Source organism: Oryx dammah, unplaced genomic scaffold (genome assembly GCF_014754425.2).
Source record: "Oryx dammah isolate SB20612 unplaced genomic scaffold, SCBI_Odam_1.1 HiC_scaffold_10, whole genome shotgun sequence".
In the NCBI taxonomy this organism is placed as follows: domain Eukaryota; kingdom Metazoa; phylum Chordata; class Mammalia; order Artiodactyla; family Bovidae; genus Oryx; species Oryx dammah.
Genome location: NW_024070194.1, coordinates 21,957,731 through 21,981,519, shown reverse-complemented (window position 1 = coordinate 21,981,519; position 23,789 = coordinate 21,957,731). Strand labels below are relative to the sequence as shown.

General features: G+C 56.1%; 1 protein-coding gene and 1 long non-coding RNA gene across 3 annotated transcripts; one reads left to right on the top strand and one right to left on the bottom strand.

Moving 5' to 3' along the window:
• The first annotated feature begins 424 nt into the window (after positions 1–424).
• Positions 425–14,983, top strand: MYLK2 (myosin light chain kinase 2). 2 transcript variants are annotated; one of them, XM_040247589.1, is made up of 13 exons: positions 425–536; positions 634–733; positions 1,222–1,696; positions 2,946–3,244; positions 5,039–5,144; positions 5,708–5,801; positions 7,848–7,957; positions 8,054–8,195; positions 11,416–11,486; positions 11,589–11,717; positions 12,066–12,218; positions 12,363–12,495; positions 14,023–14,983. In XM_040247589.1, the coding sequence occupies exons 2-13, from the start codon at positions 682–684 to the stop codon at positions 14,101–14,103; spliced, it is 1,845 nt and encodes a 614-aa protein (XP_040103523.1). In that variant the 5' UTR covers positions 425–536; positions 634–681; the 3' UTR covers positions 14,104–14,983. The 2 variants fall into 2 exon arrangements, with proteins under 2 accessions (XP_040103523.1, XP_040103522.1); XM_040247588.1 differs by having other exon boundaries at positions 431–516.
• On the bottom strand, positions 6,741–22,552 carry LOC120868759. The gene is made up of 2 exons (XR_005722307.1): positions 21,483–22,552; positions 6,741–8,320 (listed from the first exon to the last, which is right to left on the bottom strand). It is a non-coding gene; the product is annotated as an uncharacterized LOC120868759 (long non-coding RNA).
• Between the last annotated feature and the right edge of the window lie 1,237 nt (positions 22,553–23,789).

Below are 23,789 nucleotides of genomic sequence, written 5' to 3'. Positions count from 1 at the left end.
CACTGGTCTGGAGGCCAGGCGCAAGGCTTGTGGACACAGAGCGGGGTGCTGGGGTCAGGGTGATTACGCCTGGGCCTGTGTGGTTCCAACCAGACTCCAGGGAACCCCAGGAGATGTTGGCAGAGCCAGAGCCTGGCCTGAGCATAGTCTTGCCCTTCAGCCCTGTCTGAGAGCTCCCTCATCTATCTTGTCCCAAGTCAGAGATACCAGGCAAGGTCTGGGAGAAGGCTGCTCCCCTGGGGCCCCAGGTGCCCCCTCCTGCTTTCTCTTCCTGCTTGTTCCAACACCACTCTCCCCCGGGTCGGTCCACGGGAAGAATGCCGTGTCCTCTGAATGGGGGCCAAGAGTGACAGGTGGTGGCAGTCCGAGTTGCATGGCCCCTGGTGTAAGAGATCCTCTCCCCCGTCCCCGCCTCCTCTGCCTGCACCCCTGCCTCCGCCTCTGCCCACCGGGCCCCGGCCTTACAACTGCCCAGGACGGCTCCCAGGCAGCCACTGCGAGACAGACAGACACCAGGTCTCCCCTCTCCGCTCCAGGTACCTCTGTCCCCTCCGCCGGCTGGCCCCTGCCTCCTCTCAGCCAGACAGGAGGAGGCATCCAGCAGCCCGACACACCTTTCTCTTCTTTCTGCAGCTGGAAAGACTCGGGTTAGACAAGCAAAAGCACACGCCTCCCTACCTCATGGCGACGGAAAACGGAGCAGTGGAGCTGGAAATCCCAAGCTCATCAACAGGTGCCAAGCGGGGGCCGGAGGTGGAGGGAGGAGCTTGGGAAGGGGTGTTTGAATCCAGAGCTGGGCCGGTGCTCTGGATTCGAAGTGGGAGTTCTGTGCCCAAGGCTTCTTTGTGTGGCACGTGGAGGACCCCAAAATCAGAATTATCTCTGGATAGGGTAGGACTGGGTCAAGGGCCCACAGGAAGCCTTCCCCAGAGAGACTGGGAAAATGTGAAGTCCCCGTGGGTGAGGCCTGAACATGCAGAGTGAGGGTTGAGGGGTGGGCTCAAGGCCCACCAGGGGCCCAGAGCCCTGCACCCAGGGCTTCAGAGGCCCAGACAGCTTACATTGGGAGCCCATGGAATGGCCCCAGAAGTTCAGCGGGACAAGTGCTTGTAAACTGTGGCCTGGGTGGGGACCTGGGCCCAGAACCGGTCCCTGGCCAGCCTGGCTGGGGTGGGAGGGGTAGGAGGGTGGATCCTGACTGGTGTTTCACCTCCTTTGCAGACGCAGCACCAAAGGGTGCAGCAGGCGAAGGACCCCCAGCTGCAGAGAAAGACCCTGGGCCCCCAGATCCAGAGAAGGATGCTGGTCCCCAAAACCCAGAGAAAGAACTTGGGCCCCCAGACCCAAAGAAAGAACCTGATCCCCTCAACTCGACGAAAGATACTGAAGCCCTGGCCCCAGAGAAAGGGGATGGGGCCTCGGCCCAACCCTCAACCTCCAGCCAGGGCCCTGAGGGAGAAGGAGACCTGCAGGGAGAGCCTGCGGAGGGCTCTGCTGGGCAGCTGGCAGCCCTGCCCCAGGAGACAGCAACAGCCGAGGCCGACGTCAAAAAGCCCGAGGCTGAGCAGGAGACCCTGGGCAGCCAGGACCCTGGAGAAAGCAATTTGCACAAGAAGGTAGCAGAGGGCCAAGCAGCGAGCAAGAAGGGCGCACCCGCCTTTCTGCACAGCCCCAGCTGCCCCGCCGCCATCTCGAGGTGAATGGCCCCTGCCTGGGGGCGGGGAGGGATCGGGCACCGTCACCACATTCAGTGCTGGCTTGGGTAGTTCCGATGTTCAGCTCTCTCTGTTCTAGGCATTGGCCTGACCACCTGGTCTTCCTGCAGAGATCAGAACTATGAGATAGTTCACAGAAGCCTGTGAACTGTGAGCTGTGACACAGCCTCTGCTGTGTCAGGCAGCAGAGGACCTCAAAGACCCCTATTCCAGGCATCTGGAGTCCAGAGTGCCCCTTACCCCATGGACTTGGGTCTCACCAAGGCCAGGACTGAGATGTCAGGAGGAAGAGATAACTCATCTTCTTAATACAGTTATTGGTATAATCTGAAAATATGACTAATAATCAGGCTGATAGATCATTACTAATACTCTTGAAGTGAAAAGTGAAGTGAAAGTGAAAGTCACTCAGTTGTATCTGACTCTGCAGCCCCATGGACTATACAACCCATGGAATTCTCCAGGCCAGAACACTGGAGTGGGTAGCCTTTCCCTTCTCCATGGGATCTTCCCAACCCAGGAATCGAACCGGGGTATCTTGCATTGCAGGCAGATTCTTTACCAACTGAGCTATCAGGGAAGCCCACTATACTCTTAGAGCTATAATACAGCACCAGTCTCAAGGTGCAATCCGTTAGCTTTACCTGAATGCCAATGATATAAGTGAGGTTATTAATGATATATTTATTGTAAACCACAATAATAACACTTACCATACCAGTTTGAACTATGTGGTAATATAAATTAGTATCATTAATATGTTATCAATTGTATCACCACAATTTTATGAATCAAGAGCTACATAACCTCCCTAATTGTCGCTACCTAATGATTAACCAAATCAGCAATCCTGTTAACAACTGTTAATGATCTCTTAGTGCATTGATACTCAAAATAGCAACACAGACATGGGAATTCTCTGGTGGTCCAATGGTTAGGGCTCTGCACTTCCACTGCATGGGGCATGGGTTGGTCGTTGGTCGGGGAACTAAGATCCTGTATGTCGCATGGCATAGCTGGGAAGAAACCACCACCACCACCACAGACATTTATGGTATTATTAACATCCCCGGATTTTATATGAAGTGAATTTGGATTCACCATCCCACGTGTTTGGGTGGGGGCAAGGCTGTATCAGCTCTAGATTGCAGATGAGGTTTTGGGAGGCCTGCCGGGGGTCAGGGGCTGTGGTTGCTAAGGGTATCACCCTTCTGTGTTCTCACGTTTCAGCCTTGAGAAGCCACTGGCTGAGAAGCCCCTAGATGAGACATTAGAGCTCATCTTTGAAGGGGTGCCTGTGACCCCTGGTCCCACGGAAAGTGAGCCAGCCACGGTAGCAGAAGGAGAGAAGAACCTCCCGGGAGGCAGCCAGAAGGAAGAAGAGAAGGCTGCAGGCCAGGCTGGCCAGGCTGGGGTGCAAGGGGACACCTCGAGAGGAATCGAATTCCAGGCTGTTCCCTCAGAGAGATCGGAGGTGGGGCAGGCCCTCAGTCCCACAGCCAGGGAGGAGGACTGCTTCCAGATTTTGGGTAGGCTGGGGCTGCCCTGGAGCCCAGGGAGGAGGGAAGGGGCTCCCCGTGTCTCCCCCTTCTCCTCACTTAGAGTACTAAACTATTCTGAGCCACCTCACCCAGGGTGATTCATAGAAGTGTCATCCAACCCCAGGAAGTCTGAGTTCCTAGTCCCCTTCAAGAGACGGGGGAAATGAGGACTCAGAGAAGGGAGCACCCCAAACCCACAGCTAGAACAGAACATGAACCTGCCTCCAGAGCTCTCTTGTTTACTTTCTTCGACATTTTGGCTAAAATGGAGTTAAAAAAAAAAATCAGACATGTTGGAGCACCACCAGTACTCTGGACCGTGGGGTTTGAAGTTACTCTGTAAATGGGCTCAAATGCCCTTTTAAACTGCATCCTGGATGAGTAGGGAGGGTCATGGGAGCCACAGAGGGCTGTGAACTGAGGAGCACAGGTGTGTGTGTGTGTGGAGGCGGGAGGGAGGCGGTGCCCAAGGAAGCTGGGCGCGCGAAATGGGCAGGGCCGGAGTGGCCTCAAGTGCTGACGGTTTATTCAGAGAGCAGAAGGGAGCCACTGAGCGTGAGCAAGCTTGGCCAGTAGGTGAATAGGGAAAGGGCTCGGGCAGGGGTGCAGCAGGCCTGGGGGGTGGGGTGAGATGGGGTCAGGAGAGCCCAGAGTGTCCTGACAACCCCCCTCCTCCAGGCCGAGGTGCCCTGGGAGACCTGCCAGTCTGCCTGGTGAGCGGCATAGTGCCACCCAGACAGGGTGGGAGGGCCCGGCGGCTGGGCGGCAGCCAGGAGCCCTGCCTCCTCCCCTGAGCAGCGGCACAGACCTCCAGGGCCCACTCGGCCCAGCAATCACATCCTCGAGGGACGGACCTGAACAACCTCCAAGGGCTGTCTGATTTATCACCAGCCGGCTTCCCCTGCGGCCTCTTGGCTATTTATAAAGAGGTTTCCATTCCCGGTGACTCAGCCTGTCGGCGTGCAGGGCCTGCTGTTCCCCGTATTGTCACTAGGTGGCAGCAAGTCCCTACCAAACAGCTCCTTCCCCGGCTCCTCCCCGCTCACCCCTGCCCCTGGGCCAGGGCCGGGGGATACCCATTCCACAGGTGGTGAGAGCTTGTGGTGTTATTAGAGGGGGTGGTAGGCAGGTCCCATCCTCGACTCCTCCAGACACAGTAACGCCTATCTGGCATGGCGCTCCACCATTATAGTTGAAAGTGAAAGTTAGTAGCTCAGTCCTGCCCAGCTCTTTTCAGCCCCGTGGACCGTAGCCCATCAGGCTCCTCTGTCCATGGAATTCTCCAGGCCAGAAAACTGGAGTGCGTTGCAATTCCTTTCTCCAAGGGATCTTTCCGACCCAGAGATTGAACCCTGGTCTCCTGCATTGCACACAGATTCTTTGAGCCACCAGGGAGCTCACGGTTGCGAACTCCCCACCCCCACCCCCGCCCCACTCCGCCCTTTTTTAAAATGGAAATGCAAAACTTTGGGATGGAGTCTTCATAATTTATAATGTGGGAGGGTCTGAGGAGTCCAATCAGCCGTGCCCACTGTTGTGCCGGGAGAGCTGAGCCCCCCTCTAACAGAGGCAAAGGTCTCCCAAACACTCCCCTGAGTGTTGGTGGCAGAGCTGACTTTGGAAACTGGGCCCCTAGCCCCTGTCCTGGAGCCAACTGTCTCCCAGGTATCACTTTGTGAGCACCCCTGGACGGGGCCTAGGCCAGGCAGGAGGGCATAGTGCCAGGGTGAGTCCTTAGCAGCCCCAGCACTGACTGAAATGGCTCTCTGCTCTGCTCCACAGATGACTGCCCACCGCCCCCAGCCCCCTTCCCCCACCGCATTGTGGAGCTGAGGCCTGGGAACATCAACAGTCAATTCAGCCTGAACTCCAAGGAGGCACTGGGCGGGTGAGAGCTGGGGCCCCGAGCCCCTGGCCCACGGGCGGGAGAGCATGAAGTCCCCAGGCCTTACATCTGCCCCATTGGAGGCCCAGACATTCCCATCAGACATGAGCCACACGGTCACAACTGCTTCCATGTGGTCTCACTTGTCTGTGTGCAGGCTGTTACATGGCTGGTGTGTCAGTCACTCACACAAACACACCATTGGTCATTAGGTGTGTCCCATAGGAAGCACGTAATACTGTCCTGTGTGTCTCAGTTTGGAGTACCACACTGACCCCTTGAGGGTGATCCTCTGTTTTGTTAGAAGTCCTGAAGTTCCGTCCCCCGGGGCCTGGAGCCCTTGCCTGCCTGTGAGGTACCCATCAGGGGCTGTCCTTTGATGAGCCTACCCTGCCTGAGCCTGTGATTTGTGCGGGTCAGCCGTGGTCTCTGCAGTAGAGCTCACGTTTTGGGAGGGTACTGGAGCTGGCTGGGATTTCCCCATCTCACAGGGAACAGAGCACAGCACCCCCCCTCCCCAACTTGGCCTTTGGAACTCCCTTACTCTCAGCCTCTTCTCTCTCTAGTGGCAAGTTTGGAGCGGTCTGTACCTGCACAGAGAAGGCCACAGGCCTCAAGTTGGCAGCCAAGGTCATCAAGAAACAGACACCCAAAGACAAGGTAGTGCATTCTGGCTGTGGGGAGGAGGAGGGGAACCTTGGAGCGGGTGCCTCTCTCCTCCTGCCACCCACACGTATGCACCAGGGGCCAGGGGTGCGAAGCTTGATGCTCCAAAGATATCACACAGATCAACAGATAGGCGGACAGTCCTGCCATAGGGGCCTGATGCCCCTGACCATAAACTTCACCCCACAGTTGGTGAATTTATCTTGGGGACTTCCCCTTCAAGCCCTCTGGTTCAAGTCTGTAAAGGCTGATGAGCACAGGCTCTGGGCCAGATGCTATGCTGTGCACTGGAGGTCCCTGAGGGAAGCCAGGTGGTCCCTGCCCCCTGAGAACAGCAAGAGAAACAGGCCTCAACACCAGCCCGGGGCCTGGTTCAGAGCAGTGTTCGTTCAAGGAGTGAATGAATGAATGAGGCATAGACTCATGTGGAGTGAGGGAATCGGGTGTGTGAGGAGGTGATGGCAACCTAGCAGCCTGGCCTTGTGAGAGCTATGTAACTCAGGAAAGCTAGGGCGGGAGGGTGGGGAGAGGAGTTGTCACAGTGGAGTCTCCTGACTCACCTGCAGGTCAGCAAAGAGTCTCCTGAATGAAGGCTTTGAAGAAGGAGGAGCTGTTTTCCAGTGGGAAAGGCAGGGGAGAGATTTTCAGACAGAGGGGACTGTGGATAGAAAGGCCTGAGGATCAGAAATGGCAGGTGGGAACCCTTGAGTCGAGATCAAGACCAGGGGAGCAGAGACAGCACATGCAGAGGCCTGGAGCCCAGAAGGAGCAAGAGCAGCAGCTCTGGAGGAGTGCTGGGAGGTCGGAAAGATTTTCTATGTGACTTTCTCTGTTGCTTCCACTTAATGGGGCTCGGGTCCCAGGCCTCTATCGTGGACCTGGCTCAGCAGAGATGCTCAAATGTGATGTGTAAATTAATTGGAGTCAGCTACGGATTGATTAATTATTGGGTACTTTTTCACAGTGCTGTGTACTGTGCCAGGTGCTAGGGAAATGGCATCGAACAAGTCCTAACATGCTAGAGAGGAGGAACAGACAACTAAAACCAAACCGAAACATAAAAAGTGTGTCCGGAGCCGAGACAGTGTTAAGAAGACAAGTAAAGCCAGGAAGGAACAGGGTGTGTGGAGCCACTCAGATAGGGTTAGGTGACATTAGGCTTCTCTGAGGAAGTGGTGTGGAAGGTGAGATATTCTAAGGAATGGAATAATGGAAAATGGAACAGTCCAGGCAGTGATCCAGTGCTCTGGGGGAACAGGTCTAGGGAGAGACCTGATCTATAGCATTTGCCAATTTCCTTGGTGTAAATATTCCTACTGTGGTTGATTTCAAGCTACGGATGTGACCACTGGCTGGCAGACTTTCTGAAAGTGACAAATAATGGCAGCCAAAACTAGGAAGGCGGTGGTGGGGGAGCTAAGAAATGATTGGATTTGTAATCTACTTGGGATGTGGAGTCAAGATGAGGGGGTGTGAGGAAGCAAGAATAAGAGAGAAACCCTGGAAGGCTCCTAACTTTCTATCCTGCACACTGGGGTTAAAAATGACGGCCTTTTGCTGATGGACATGCTGCGGGCAACTCAACTGTGGGGAAAGGGTGGTATCAAGGGTTTACTTTTGGGCATGAGAGATTTGAGATGCCTATTAGGCATCCAAGGGGGAGGGACTGGTGTCTGGAGTTCAAAGTATTGCTTGCGGGTGGAGATATGTACTTGGGAATCAGTCACATCTGGTTGGAATTTCCAGTCATGGGACTTGAGAATGCCCTGGGAGAGTGTAGAGCAGGGAGGGCTAAGCGGGAAGGATGGGGCCCAGGATTCAGCCAGCAGGAGGCAAAGAACCAGCAAAGCAAAGGAAAGATGTCCCAGCAGAAATGACTGTGTGGTAAGGACACAGGCTGGAGGGTAGGGAGAGAGATAGGAGGTGAGGAGACCAGTGAGGAATGGGAGGGCAGCGGTTCAGGTTAGGTCCACCCCAAAGAGGGTGGAGGGCAGGGAGTCATGATGCTCAGATGGTACCCCTGATGCTCCTGGTCCCCAGGAAATGGTGTTGCTGGAGATTGAAGTTATGAACCAGCTAAACCACCGCAACCTGATCCAGCTCTATGCGGCCATCGAGACCCCGCATGAGATCGTCCTCTTCATGGAGTAGTGAGTGTCGGTGGCAGGGTGGGGGCCTGGGGTCGGGGTGGGGAGCAGAAGGCAGCAGGCCCAGAGGCAAGCCTGTAGAGGGGTCTGTGCACACAGCATCGAGGGCGGCGAGCTGTTCGAGAGGATTGTGGACGAGGACTACCAGCTGACTGAGGTGGACACCATGGTGTTTGTCAGGCAGATCTGCGATGGCATCCTCTTCATGCACAAGATGAGAGTTCTGCATCTGGACCTCAAGGTACTAGGGGTGGGCAGCCTCCTGGGAGGGGTCGGGGTGGCATCGGACCACCTGAGATCACTGCTGCAGCCAACCATCCCTCCATCCCCCATGACTCCTTCTCCTCCTCCCTCTAGTCCTTCCAGCTGTAAGAGTCAAAACAGGGGACACATCAGAGAGCAAGAAAGACTTGGTCCCTGCCCTCTCCTAGTCTGGAGTTGTTGTAGTACTTGTTGAAAGGGTCTCTTGCAGTCCTGTGAGCCCCACATATAACACTAGCTGATCAGTGTTGCAGGAGCATCTGCCTCTGTGTAGGCCCCTGATGGGCACTGCTAATGTTTATTCACTTATTCCACAAATATGTGTTGAGGGCCCACTAGATGCCAGGCTGTGTTGGTGGTGGAGACCCACTGGTGAACAAAATAGATAAAAATGCCTGCCCTCATGGAGCATACGTTCTAGAAGGGGAATCAGGAAGACACGTCAGTAAGTAGTGTTGGGCTTCCCTGGTGGCTCAGCGGTAAAGAATCTGCCTGCCAAGCAGGAGACTCAGGTTCGATCCCTGGGTTGGGAAGATCTCCTGGAGAAGGGAATGGCAACCCACTCCAGTATTCTTGCCTGGAGAATCCCACGGACAGAGGAGCCTGGCGGGTTACAGGCCCTGGGGTCGCCAAAGAGTGGGACACGACTTAGCGACTAAAACAAGAGCCAAGTGCAGTGTTGGTGCGGCAGCACGCACAGGGCAGGCACTAACGGAAGTGTGTGCTGAGAGAGCGTTTATGTTCTTGCTCGATACCTTGCACATAGCAGGTGAGGGAGAGCAAATACTGGGTTGGCAAAAAAGTTCGTTTGGGTTTTTCTCTAAGATTTTATGAATCCCTCCAAGTCTGATCAGCTGGCCGTGGCCGTGGTGTGGAGTGGGCAGGGGCCCCATGAGTGCCGGGTAGCCCCATCCTTATGGCAGGCGTTAATGTTTGTGGAGACAATGGGAAGGCTAGTGGAGAAGATGAAATCTGAACGCTGAGGCGGGGGAACGCCCGTCGGCAAAGTGGACAGTACTTTTGTTCATTCATTTGGTAAATACATACTGAGCACCTGCTTCTGTGCCTCTGTGCACTGTACACTGTGCTGGGCGTGGTTGTTGCCCTCTGGATGGTGAGGACATGACCCTATCCCCTGGAGCCTGTGGGGTCATGGTAGAATCAGACGTAATAACTCGATGAATAGATCATTTTATTTTTTGTTAAAATTTTTCTTAATTTTTATTTTTGACTGTGTCACTCAACCTGCAGGGTCTTGGATCCCCCACCTGGGATCAAGCCCATGCCCCCTGCAGTGGAAGTGCCAAGTCTTAACCATAGGACTGCGAGGGAAGTCCCTTAGATCAATTTAAACCACCAAAAGTGTTAAGGAAAAGTGCGTGAGTATGACAGGGAGACATACAAGGTGGACTGAAGGAAGAAGGTAAAGGCCGGAGCGTTCAAGGTCCGATACAGGAGATGCCACTGGTGCTATTGTGGACTAACTCCTCCTCTGTGCTTACTAGGGGTCAGAGGCACTCAAGGTGTGTTTAGAGTGTGTGACAGCCCTCTGGGTCACGTGTGCTGTTATCGTTGCCACTGACAAGTGAGGGAGCAAGGAGGGTAAGGAAATGGGTTTCAAAGGGGCCATTCTGACAGCAGGGAATTTAGGAGGTGGTCATAACAAGCCAGGAGAGATGATGGGGCTGGAACCCATAGCAGTGGGGGAGGAATGGGAAGTGGTCAGATGATGGACACATTCTGAAAATAGAGTCAGCCAGCTTTCTGATGGTTTGGATGTGGGAGGGCAGAAGGAATGGAAAGAGTACAGGTGCCTCCCGAGTTTCTGGGCAGAACTCAAGCCTGCATGATGGCATTGGAGGCTGCCCTTCTCCAGTAAAAGCCATTTTCCTTGGGGTAGAGCAGGGTCTCTGATAAAAATGCAGTGTCCTGGGAAGAAGTTCAACTTAAATCTGTGTGTCCTAAATGTGATTTTTTTCAGGATAGCAATAAGTTTTTCATCAATAAAGGGTTTCATGGTTGAGTAGGCTAGGTGAACCGCAGCCTGAAGCCCCTTCCCAGGGTTCCAGCTGCAGGGCTTTTCAGGAAGTCCCCTGTCCTCGTCCTCCAAAAGGAGATATGGATCTGTCTGGTTTCCCCTGCCAATTGTGTCCTTGGAGCCTTTTTTTCTTTTTTTAATAATATTTTTTCTCTTTTTTAAAATTTGTTTCTGGCTGTGCTGGGTCTTCATTGCTGTGTTTGGGCCTCCTCTAGTTGCAGTGATCAGGGGTCACTATCTAGTTATGGTGTGAGGGCTTCTCATTGTGGTGGCTTCTCTTGTTGTGGAATACAGGCTCTAGGTGCATGGGTTTTAGTAGTTGTGGCTCATGGGCTCCAGAGCATGGGCTCATTAATTGAGACACATGGGCTCAGTTGCTCCGAGGTGGGATATTCCAGGACTAGAGGTCCACTGGACCACCAGGGAAGCCCTCCTCGGGGCCTTTGCACCCTTCCCGTGTTTCAGTAGAGCACTGTTGGGCTGTTGAAGTCACTAGCATCCTGCTCTGAGTGCAGCAGTGTGAAAGGACCTTCAGAAAGCCTCCTGTTCGGGGCCTCAGATCAGATACCACAAAGCCCAGATGAAGAACAGAACCCTGTTCTTCAGAACCCAGCTGGGCCAGGAGGTGGAGGCCTTGGGGGAACTGGAGACTCCTGCCCATCTCAGCGGTCAGCACCAAGTCCCCCCAGGCCGTCTGTGGCCATACGGCCAGGGCTTCCAGTGTTTCAGACGGTGCTGAAACTCAGGGTTCTCGTGCAAGATCTGCCTTTTAGCCATCGTTAACGACTTACAACCTCAGATGAGTCCTGTGTCCTTGTGTTACATGAGGAGGAGATGGAGGCCCAGCGTGGGAGGCCTTAGCCCTTCAGTTAGACCTTCAGCATGCTCACCCATGCTTGGGGTGCCGGATTCCAGGAGTCTTGGCTGAGCACCTACTAGACGCTGAGGGTGGGGAGCAGGGACGCCTGGAGAAGAGCCCCTTTCAGGCCTCCAGATCCCCCTCTGTGTCTGGAAGAGGCAGATCTGAGGGTCTCTGATGGGGAACTATCCACTCTGGCAGCCTGGGCCTCTGGTCCAGAGAGCCTGAGACTTGGATGGACAGGGATGGGGAGGGAGGGTGAGCTGGGTCAGAGGTCAGTCCAGGCCACCCCCTTCTCCTCAGCCAGAGAACATCCTGTGCGTCAACACCACGGGCCATTTGGTGAAGATCATCGACTTTGGCCTGGCACGGAGGTACCACCTTGGGTGGGCGGGGTGCGTGGGGCCAGGGGAAGGTGGGAAGGTGTCTGGGAATGGGCTGGGAGTTGTGCTCTGAGCCTTTGGCCTGACCTCCAGGTATAACCCCAACGAGAAGCTGAAGGTGAATTTTGGGACCCCAGAGTTCCTATCCCCTGAGGTGGTGAATTACGACCAAATCTCCGATAAGACAGACATGTGGAGCCTGGGGGTCATCACCTATATGCTGTGAGTGTTGATGGGGTTGGGGCACATGGGTGGACAGCTGAGGCCAAGATCACTTCCACCTCCCCACTCCCTCAGTCAGAGTTTACTGGGCGTTGGGGGTGCACTCATCATTCCTCTTCTTCACGGTAATCCCGGGAAGCTGGGATGATTATGGCCATTTTACAGATGAGAAGAGTGAGGCTCAGAGAGGGGAAGTGACTTGCCCAAGGTCACCCAGCCAGATTCAAACCCAGGTCTGTCCCACTTGAGAGGCTGGGGGTCTTTTCAGCTCATGGTGCTGCTTCTCAGGATCTGTCACATCCCCGACCCAATCTTACCTCCCTGCCTCCTGCCATCGCCTCCTTCCAGGCTGAGTGGTCTCTCCCCCTTCCTGGGAGACGATGACACAGAGACCCTGAACAACGTTCTATCAAGCAACTGGTACTTTGACGAGGAAACCTTTGAGGCCGTGTCCGACGAGGCCAAAGACTTCGTCTCCAACCTCATCGTCAAGGACCAGCGGTGAGGCTCACCCCCCAGGACATGAACCCCACTTGTGCAAAGTCCAGTGCGCGTGTGTGCGGTGGGGACTGGGCTGGGAGGCCGGCAGGCGTGGTGCCTCCCAGGCCTGCCGCCTCCTCTCACCACGCCACCCACTCTCCACAGGGCCCGGATGAGCGCTGCCCAGTGCCTCGCCCACCCCTGGCTCAACAACCTGGCAGAGAAAGCCAAGCGCTGTAACCGCCGCCTCAAGTCCCAGATCTTGCTTAAGAAATACCTCATGAAGAGGCGCTGGAAGGTACCGTTGGACTGAGGCGGGGAGGAGAGAGGGATACAGGGTGGGAAGGGCGCTGGCCCCAGTAGCCCCGTCTTGGCCGGTTCTGTCTGGAAAACAGAACTGGCTTTTCTCTGTTTGTCCTGGGCTGGCTCCTGCCCTGGGTGGTGGCCCACCACTCACCCCCTCCACCCACCCCCTCCACCCTGGGGAGGGGCATCCTTTTATGGCTTGGGCTTAGGAAAAGGTCTCTGACCCCATCTCAGGCTTCTTCCCTTCATTTCACAAATATTTCTTAACCATCTACCACCTCTGGGCACTGGGGACTGAGCAATGGACAAAGAGAGTAGGATTTCAGTCTTTGTGAACTTACTTTTGTTAGAGGTGGGGAGTTATTAAAAGGAATTAAGGAAGGGCTCTGTTGGCTCAGACAAAGAATCTGCCTGCAATGCAGAAGACCCAGGTTCGATCCCTGAAGATCCCCTGGAGAAGGGAATGGCAACTCACTCCAGTAATCTTGCCTGGAGAATTCCATGGACAGAGGAGCTGGGTGGGCTACAGTCCTTGGGGTCACAAAGAGTCGGACACGACTGAGCGACTAACACTTAAACTTACTAGAGTAAAAGAAGAATGGTCAGGAGTGCTGAGGAGAGGCCTTGCTTCTAAATAGGGTGTCTAGGGAGAGTACTGGAGAAGGAAATGGCAACCCACTCCAGTGTTCTAGCCTGGAGAATCCCAGGGACGGGGGAGCCTGGTGGGCTGCCGTCTATGGGGTTGCACAGAGTCGGACACGACTGAAGCGACTTAGCAGCAGCAGGGAGAGCACACTGAGGAGCCTGTGAACAAAAACCTGAAGGAGATGAGGGCTGAGTCAGGCTGGTATGGAGGGGGAGTGGCCCCAGGCAGTGGGAACAGCGGGAGCAAAGGCCTTCAGGCAGGAGCATGGTTGTGGAGTGTGAGGAACAGGCAGGAGGCCAGTTCCTCTAAGCGAAATAAGCAAGCGGCAGGAGAGGTGTCTGAGAGGATGGGGAGGCGGGGCGTGGAGAGAGCCACGGTGGGGGGTTTTTCTTGGAATGAAATAGGAATCAGTGGACTGCTTCCCAGGTGGGTAGCGCTAGTGGGAAAGAACCTGCCTGCCAACGCAGGAGACGTAAGCGATGCCGGTTCGATCCCTGGGTTGGGAAGATCCCCTGGAGGAGGGCATGGAAACCCACTCCAGTATTCTTGCTTGGAGAATTCCACGGACCGAGGAGCCCAGCGGGCCACAGCCCCTGGAGTCACACAAAGTCGGACACGACTGAGCGACTTAGCGTGCACACACAGACCGCCATGAGGGGAGCGGTACTCAGGTTTGCTGACGGGTCTGTTGAGTGAGGCAGGGCGTCCTGGAGCCTGTGGTGTCACGGCGCCTCCTGTGGCCATTTTGGGCACTGCAGCCTCCCTGGCCAAGGGCCCTCCTGGAATGAAGGGGACCTTGGGAGACACACAGTCTGTCCTACAGCTTTCCCCCTGCCCCGCTGCTGACCGGGACCCCTCTCCCTCATCCCTCAGAAAAACTTCATTGCTGTCAGCGCTGCCAACCGCTTCAAGAAGATCAGCAGCTCGGGGGCACTCATGGCTCTGGGGGTCTGAGCCCCGGGGAGCAGCTGAGGCCTGGACGCAGCTGCGCAGTGGCCAGGGCTGAGGCCACACAGCCCAGAAGGCCGGAGCAGACGGGCCAGATCGCCGGGCAAGGCTGGCCAGGACGAGGCTGCGCCAGGCTGGGAGGCTCGGGGCTCCCACGCCCCCGCGCAGTGACTGCTTCCCCGACGTGAGCCGCCTCAGATGTGGCCTGACTCCATCCTGCTAGCACCTCCCCAGACAGGGCTCTGGCCCCCAGCACAGCCCGGACACCACGGGCCCTGTTGTTCCTGCCTGGCTCCCCTTCTTGGAACTGTTGCTCTGGTGACCCCTGTTTGGCCTCACCTGGGGCATCCCTGACCTGGGCTTGCTCCTAGCTAGAGTGGGAGGGCTGAGGGTCCTGGCGTGTGGGGCTTCTGCAGTTGTGGGTGGGAGGCCTCGGTGGGGCAGGATGGCAGACTGCCGGTTTCTAAGGTGCAGCTGCCCAGGGAGACAGAGCAGGCTTTGTGAAGGAGGGCCTCCGTGTCCCCACCCGCCCGTCTCCCCACTCCCAACAGATAAGGCTTAGCACACACCATCTGGTGCAGGGCCCGGCCCCCGCCCACCTTCCTTGCGACCACCAACATACAGGAACTCTGTGTGAGAGAGAAGACGCCCAGCCCAGGCCTGGGTGGAGGGGGAGGGGAGAGGCCTGGGGGACAGGGGAGACCACCCCCGAGCTTGCCTGAAGGCCAAGCCAGCCTAACCCAGCCACTCCGGCCCCCATTCCAGGGGTCACCCACGGCCTCGGAGGATGGTGTCGGCAGGCCCAGAGGAGTGGGAAGGCTGTCGGGCAGCCCCCAACCTGCTCTCAGCTTGTGCCATGTAAATAAATGTACAGGTTGGAAGTGGCCCCCTCCCTCCATGTGTGTGCACCTGGGTGAGGTCACAGCTGGCCAGCATTCACGGAGCACTGTCGTGGGCCGGTCACTTCAGCAGTGCTTCGAGTATGGTGTGGTGCTTCCTGATGCAGCCTCAGGAGCCAGACTACCCAGTGCTTGATCTGGGCAAGTGGCTGCCCGCTTGGTACCTTAGTGTGCTCATCTGTGAGAGGCCACAGCACCAGCCAACATTTATATGAGACTACTGTGTGTCTGGGCTTCCCAGGTAGCTCAGCTGGTAAAGAATCCACCTGCAATGCAGGTAGACCCCAGTTTGATTCCTGTGTTGGGAAGATCCCCTGGAGAAGGGATAGGCTACCCACTCCAATATTCTTGGGCTTCCCTGGTGGCTCAGACAGCAAAGAATCGGCGTGTAATGCGGGAGACCTGGGTTCGATCCCTGGGTCAGGAAGATCCCCTGGAGGAGGGCATGGCAACCCCCTCCAATATTCTTGCCTGGAGAATCCCCATGGACAGAGGAGCCTGGTGGGCTACAGTCCGTGGGGTCACAAACAGCCGGACACGATTAAGCATAGCACAGCACTGTGTGTCTGGCTCTATTTAAGGGCTTGTATGTCTGTTTACTCATTTATGAGGTTATGAGGTATATATTATTCACATTATAAACAGGGGGGATACTGAGGCTTAGAAGAAGGAACTTGAAGGCTTTTCAACAAGTCAGAAGCTGGGGCTTGAAATGGACTATTCCACCTCCCACAGCAAGGCTCTGCCCACAAGTCCTCCCTGCTTCTCACCAGAACAAGGTGTAAGCAGATAGCAGAGTCTCCAAGTGGAGCCAGGAGTTCTGGCCTGCAGCGATGGGGGTCCCCTGGGAGGCCTAGGGAGCGAGCTGTTCTCCAGTCTCACCCACGGGCCTCAGCCCTCCTCATCCCAAGCCTCTGCTGGAGGGAGCAGCCTAGACGGCAAGAGAGCTTAATGCTAATAGGGTATACAGCCTTTCTGGCTGTGAGGACAATTGAGTCAATTGAGGCCTAAGCTGGGCTTCAGCAGGAATGGCAATAACAGCAGCTCCTATGCACTGAGCTCCAAGGGGGCATGGCCCAGACCCAGCTCTGTGTGTTCAAGTGACTGGTCCCAGCGACCCCGCATGGTGGGCAGCTGTATTACGTTCATTTCTCTTGACGGAGCAGCCAAGCCTCAGGGAGGCGATGCCACTTGCTCAGGGTCACACGGCTAGCCCATGGCAGAGCCAGGGTTTGTACCCAGACAGTCTGGAACCAGAGCCCCCAGTCTGAACCACCACACTATCAGCCTCTGCGAAATCTTGGATGGAGACCTTGACCACTCAGCCTTCCATGAACGCTGGCCAGGAGGGCAAGGCCAGGTCCTCACCCGACCCTGCCCTGTTCCAGCAGATGGGTGCGGAGTTCCCCTGCCTCAGGTGCCACGTGGGACAGGATCGGGGGGGGCTCTGGGCTCTCAGTCTGCTGGGCTTGCACTCGGGGCTGGGGGGGTGGGGCGCCTGGGGGAGCCTGGCCTAGGCTCTTGGTGGGAGATGTGTTATGGCCAGGGACCCTAGGGCCGTGGATCCCTTGCCTGCCTGTCTGCCCGCCACCTGCTAGCTGGGCCAGGCCTGTGGTTTCCTCCGCGTTCTCTCAGCCGTGCTGGCCCCCACCCAGGCTGAGCCTTGGCCACACAGCGTGATGATGAGGAATGAGTCACCACCATAGTGGAGGGATGAGGAAATGAGGTCCAGCCAGCACCGAGATCCAGGGCCGGGATCCAGCTGGGGAAACCAAGGCCAAAATGAGCAGGCTGCTCAGCAGGGACAGGAGAAGCTGGGACTAGAACCCAGGACCCCAGCTCCCAGCACAGGCCTCATTTCCCCCTCTATGAAACAAAGGACAAAGGACAAAGTTTCAGAGGACAGCCTCAGCACCACTGTCCTCTGCCACCCCAAGGGCCATGGTGACAGTCGAGAGATAGGACAGGGGGTCTCAGTCACCATATTTCACAGGTGAGGAGACAGGTTCTGAGAGGGAAACTGATCTGCCTGAGGCCACACAGCGAATGAGCCTGTCCTGGGAAGGAAGCCCACCCAGAGCCGTGGGACAGGGCTGATCACCGCCTCTCCTGCCTCTATTCCCCCCAGGAAACACACCTTGCAAAGCTCTTTTTGATTCATCAGGTGCCTCCTTTGGGTTTCCCCTGCTCCCTGGAGGTAAAGGATATGGACTCGACAATATGGAAACAATGGGGGGGGTTCAGAGAGATTTTGCTCCCCTAGGGCCATAGAGCACACCCAGGAGAAGGCTGGGGTGGCAGTCCTTGGTGTGGGACTGAATCTCTGCCCGTCTGAGGCTGGGATCCAGCCCCATGAGCTTCAGTAGCGCTCCCATCCCCAGCAGCCTTGGAGCTGCCCTGATGGAGGGAGTGGAGCCAGAGCCAGGCCCAAAGCTCAGGGCTGGGGCTGGCGTTCTGCAAGTCCCGGGCAGCAGACCCTGCCCCTTGCTTGGCGTGCCCTGCCCACCCCCCGTGCCAGTGTTGTGGGCTCCCCTGCATAGTGCCCATCACGATGCTGATGCTATAATCTTCTCTGCAAGGAGCTCTGTTGCCCCATGGGGCCAGGGTCACCAGCTGCTCCTGTGCACCATCGCAGGCAAACCCTTCCCCCTCCTGTGGGCTCTGAAGGGTTAACACCCTCAACAGGACAGCTCCTCTGGTCCCAGAGAGCGGAGCGAAGAGCAGCGTTCTCCAAGACTATTTCCTGCCTCTGGGCCTTGGCCAGGCCCACAGTGACCACCCCCATGGGTCTGAGGCCACATCTGGTTTGGATTACTCCAGGGCTGGTGACGCTGCCTTTTCCTGTCGGCATCCAGTGGCCTTGAATTCCACCAGCCACCTTGGACCCAGCAGGGCAGCTGTGGGAAAAGATTCAGCCAGTGACAGCGCCGCCCCGAGGGTATGGAGCGGCCAGGGCTGTGCTAAGGGGTGTGCCCACCTGGACCGAGCATCCGTTCCTGCAACTGCCCCACACCTGTTCCTTCCTTCACTCTAATGGGTGTTATTTACTGAGCACCAGGTACCGTACCAAGTGATTCCCATGTGTGCACTCACTTCATCCCACCCGGTGAGTGTGTATTTCAGCAGTTTAGGGATGAGGAAACTGAGGCACAAGGAGCTGACAGACAAGTGCATGGGTTCCCAGCCAGTACGTAGTAGGGTGAGGATGCAAAGCAGGTGGCCTGACTTCAGACACATCCTATCACTTCACTGCTATTTCTTGAGACCCTTTTCTGGGCCTAGTGTTAAGCCAGAGCCTGGAGATGAATTAGTCATGGCCTTGGTCTTCGGGGAGTTCACAGGCTCTGGAACCCCTGGGGTGGGAGATTGGGGATTGTAGTGAAGCTAGAAGGGCGTAGAAGAAGACACTTACTTCTATTCTCTCCTCTCCAGTGGGAGTGACAGCCAAGCTGAGAGCAAACAAGGAGCAGGCCTTTTCCAGATAGAGTGAGGCGGGTTGTTCTGGGCAGCTCCAAAGACTTGGAACTGAGAACAAGCTAGTCTTGAAGCATCACAGGGGACTTTTGCAGACGAGGAAACAAGAAATAAGTCTGGAGAAGTTGGCAGGAGCCTCAAATGCCAGGCTGAACCCCAGCCTTAGGGAACAATGGAAGGGTTTCAAATGAAAGAGGGACATGATCAGATCTGTGATTTATAAGGATCGCTGCAGTCCGGGACATCACTGATGGGAGAGAGAGACTGGAGGCAAGGAGAGGGCAGGGGGAGGTTGGGGCATGACTGCTTGAGGGGGCTGTAAGAACTGTGGGGACAGGAAGAGGGGGCTGCAGACAGGCAGAATGGAGTTCACGTGGACCTGTGCACCCTCTCTGAGCCTCAGTTTCCTGTCTGTAAAATGGGATGATAGTACCTGCCTCCCGGGGTCAAAGCAAAAGTGACCTGAGATGTACAGATCAAGCACCTGGCCAGGCTGCTGAGTTCATGTGTGTTCCACAACTCTCTCCAGTCCCTACTCTGTTCCAGACACTATTCCAGGTGTAGAGGACAAGCAACCAATAGACAAAAACTCCTGGCCTCATGGAACTTCCTTCCTGGGAGACAGACACTGGGTGGCAATAACGAACTTAGAATGAGTTGGTGGGGTGGGTGGGGGACGTGGTGGTCAGGGAGTCAGTCCTGTGGGTGTTCGTGGAAGACTGGTCCAGGCAGAAGGACGAGCAAGTGCAAAGCCTGTTTGGAGTGAGGGTGGGAGAGAGTGCAAGAGGAACCAAAGCCAGATCATATAGGCCTTTGAGAACTTGGCCTCTGGCTCTGACCAGGAGCCCCTGGAGGATTCTCTGAGATTTAATCCATGGCAAATGGATTTATCCTTTTATCCCCCAGCACACCTTTATTGAGGGCCTGTTACATGCCAGTCAGTGGGTTGGAGAAGTGGATAAAGTGGATAAGGCAGACTGAACCCCTGGCCCCAGAGGCTTATGACACTAAGGCAGAGATATAAGAAAAAGTGAATACATACAGAGATGCATATTTCCACATTACAGTAGGCGCCAGGTGAAGGAAACACATGGGATGCAGAGATGGGGAAAAAATCTAGAGACATCCATTCAAATCAAAGGGTGAGGGAAGGCTTCTCCCAGGAAGTGATATTCAACTTGGCCTCTGGATGCTAAGAAGTCAGCCATGGGGAGTGAGCTTTTTAGGCGGAGGGAACAGCGAGTGCAAAGGCTTAGAGGAATCAGCTGCCTTAACTCACTCGGGAGAGTCAGCCTCCTCTTGGTCTCCCAGAGAGATCAGGGCACCCTGAGGACTGCGGTCTGGAGGAGGCAGCCTTTCCGGGGGTCAAAGGCAGGGTTCTGGCTGACTGTGGGACTAAATGGGCCTCTGGTCTGTTTTTAGCCCAGAACCACTTCCTTTAGCCCCACCAGCTACCTCCTTGAGTCACCACCCAGTTACCAGCAGGGCTGGATAAGGCACCTCGGGGTCCGGACCCTCAGGGACAGTTTTGCCAATGAAAGGGGCGGAGAGGACTGGGCTGAGGGTACAAGGCCCTCCAGCGGGGCTCTTTCATGTTTCGGGAGTTGACGTACCATGTAATGTTAGTTTCAGGCATCCAATTTCATTCATGTTGACTGAATTGTACACATATTGTGCAAGATGAGATTTTCCCATATGCCAGTCCTTGAGAACTGAAATCTTGCTCCATTTTACAGATGAAGAAACTAGTACTCTGAGAGGTGAATCTACTTGTTCAAGGTCACACAGCAAGGAAGTGAAGACGCCAGGAATTGAATCCAAAGCTTCATCTCATAACAATCTCTCCTCTCCCTACACACACACCCCCAACCTCCACAGTAGCTACAGCCTCCCCTGGGCGGTAAACCAGGTTAAGAAGACAAGCCCCCAGAACCCACGTATTTATTTTGCTTAAACACACACATTGCTGCTTGCATGGGCCAGACCCTGTTCAAAGCACTTTGCAAATATTAATTCATGTAATCCTAGCAACAATCCCATGGAGGTAGGCACTGTTAGTAAATCCACATTTTTCAGATGAGGGAAACCCAGAGAGGGGAAGCAACTTGCTCAAGATCACACAGCTGGGAAGGGACAACTGGGACCTGAAGCCAGACAGCTAGGGTCTAGAGCCCTTGCTCTTAGCTGCCGTACCTACTGCCTCTGGCAGCCTGGCCTCTTAGGAGTGATGGGAGGGGATGTTTTGGCCGAGGATTAGATTCCTGGGTTTGTACACTCCCAGTAGGTGGACATGCCAGGCTAGCTGACACAGCCTCTCCCGTCCTCCTCATCACTGTGGTGGCCCCAGAGGGCCCACGCTCTAAGGGAGAGGGTCTCCCCACCCTGGCCCAGGCTCTGTCTGGGGTGTGGGAAGGAGCCTGGAACTCTGGGCAGTGGAATGCTGTAAACCAGGGAAGGAAGCGGGTGGGTGGAGAGGCGAGGGGGAGATAAGATGTGGAGGGTGGAGAAGCAGCTGAGGAAGGCCCAGCCCTGTGGGTGGGGACAGCCTCCCTGGAGGCAGAGAGAGCAGAGACCAAAGGACCAGCAGGTGAAGAACTTCCTGACAGCCCTTCAGAGCTGCCAAACTTGGGTGGGAAGAGGCCAGCTCTGAAGGCACCCCACGTGATACGCACTGCCTGGTGTGGAGGGGATTCAGAAATGGGGCGGGAGACGCCCTTTCAGCTCTGATAGTCCAAGAATCTGAGTTGCTGTGATTAAAGACTCTGGAATATTCTGAAGTACCACTGGTTTTACTGTTTTAGATTTGATTTAGCCTGACTCTACTCAGGCCACTCAGCACCCTTTTGCACTCTGACCTGATAAGAAGGAGTGGAGGTTGGGAGCCCCTCCTGGAGACAGGCCAGCCTCCAGTGTGGAGAATCAGGAGAGTCTCCTGATCCCCTAAGAGCTATACAGTTAAGGCAGCAGAGAGGTACTCCTGCCCTGCTGTGTGGCCTTGGGCACATCACTTACCTTCTCTGGCCTTGGTCTCTCCATCTGTGCTGAGGTGCTTTCTCTGGGCCAGCCCAGCTTAGGGATTCCAAGTCTCTGCTGAGCACGGTCCTTCCCGTCAGGTGGGGGTGGCTAGGCAGGAGCCGGAGGGTGTCTGTTGGTCACGGAAAGTATGTGAGGGCAGGAGGCCCAGTGGGTGGGGTCCCCGGGCTGGGCAGCAGGCAGGCAGAGGGTAATGTGAGACCATGGTGTCTGGTCTTCCTGGTCCAGCGCCTCTGGGAGGGGATCCCTTCCAGTTTGTCCCCCAGGTCAGCCCCACCCTGGGATTTGGGTTCAAAGAGTCAGGCTGTGCCTTCCTGACTGCAACCCCCTCATCGGGCAAAAGGAATGAAATCGGGGCCTGGAGAGATGGGCGCCGGTCCAGGCTCACATGGCAAGTCCAAGGCAGGCGCTGAGCCCAGGGTCCTGCTTAGGCACTGGGGCTGAGGGGCCCATCTTCACTTCTGGACTCTTTGAGGAGACCTGAGAGGGACATGGAGAGGGCTTGCCCAGCTCTGGGTGTGGATGACCCCTTTGCCTGTTCCCCTACCACAAATCGGGGGCAGGGGGTGCAGCTTCTTCTCCACAAGCCCCCACCCCAGTCAGATACTAAACCTCCTCCAGGGGTGGGTGGAGCAGGATGCTGAGGCTTCAGCTCTCCTCCTGTTGGGCCGGCCTCCCCATCCTCTTACTGGCTCCAGGACACAGGCTGGGAAGGGACTGGGGTCACCAGGCATCCACAGGAATGCACCACAGGGAACAGCGCCGGCAGCGGCCTCTTTCTCTGATCCAGCTGAGATAGGACCCCTGCCCCATGAATCTGTCTCTGTCTCCGAGCATCTCTCTGTCTCCTCTCTCTCACACACACACCCTGAGTCGTGCTGACCCACACAGGCACACCCTGTGGTGTGAACCTCTCCTCGCCCTGCCCTGCACTCGTGGGGCTCCATCTTGTCCCCTTTCAGCCACAAGGCCACCCAAATGGGACACGACGTCCCCCCGCTGCTCCATGGGTTCCAGGCTGTGGTCCGGCACACACGGTGGGGAGGGTCCCCAAACTGGCCAGGCATTTTTCCACCCCCTTCTGGCCGCACTGAGCCTCCCACCCTGCAGGTCCCCCCTCCACCCCAGCTCTGGAGTCTGTGGGAACCAGACAGCTGGGGCCGTCCAGCCGGGCTCGCTTCCTCCCAGGCCTCAGGGGACTGGCTGAGGGAGGAGGGAGCCGCAGACTGAAGCCAGCGTGGCTGCCTGCCCGAGAGGGGGGTTTCTGGAGGGAACTGGGCTGCCTGACTGATGAAGGGGTCTCTAGCCTCCTGGGTATCATCTCGTGGGACCCAAGAGCCTCCAGCAAAGAATCCTTGGCTCCTGTCTTCTCTCCCTACACCCATGATCCAGACGGGGGACTGAGGTCCCGGAAGAAAGCCATCTGCTTCAGCAAGCCTGGTATTGGAAGGTGTGGGAACAGTGAGGTTTCAGGTCCCTAAGTCTGTTCCTCTGATGGGGGACCTGAATATACCCACTTCTCCTGCTTCTACCCAAGGGGCAGCTGAAGAAGGTCAAAGGTCAGGGCTCAGCCTCTTCTGAGCTGTACCCTGGATAGCCACCCCCCCCCACCAAGAGGGAAATGTTTTCTTAAAGAGACACCAGGAGACTTCAGAGAGCTGTTGGCTCAGGGAGGTCTCCCAGTCACGTGGGAAATCCAGACAAGGGAAGTGTGCCTGCCTTTTGAGCCTTGGGCTCCCTGTCTGTGTTAGGGGTGAGGGGTGGCTTTTTAGCCCTGGCACGCCAGGCTTCAAAAAATGTCCCCCTCCCTCTGAGGGGGTCACCCTATGTGCCACCCTACAGCCTCACTCAAACTGCAAGTTAGGGTTGGTTGTTGGGGGGTGGGGGTGGAGGGCGGGTAGAGCCACACAGACCTGGTTTGGATTTCTTCTCTGCCACTCATTTGCCATTTGGAGCCGGAGCTAGTGAGCCCCGAATTCTTTGAGCCTCAGTTTCCACCACTGTAAAATGGGGATAACATTCTGTACCACACACATATATATGAGAAGATATATATGAGCCCAGGACAGGATAAATACCACAAATGGTCACAGGTATTGTGGCTGCTCATCATGAGGGAGCCGAGTCACAGAGTTTGGGGCTGGAGGGTCAACCCCTCAGTGCCGCCCAGCCCCAACCCTGCTGGGCATCTCTCCTGACTGGATCCCTCCTCCCTCTCTCTCCCACTTCCTGCTCCCCCTTCCTCTGCCTTCCTGGGAAACCTCCTGAGAAAGTCCCCAGCAGTAG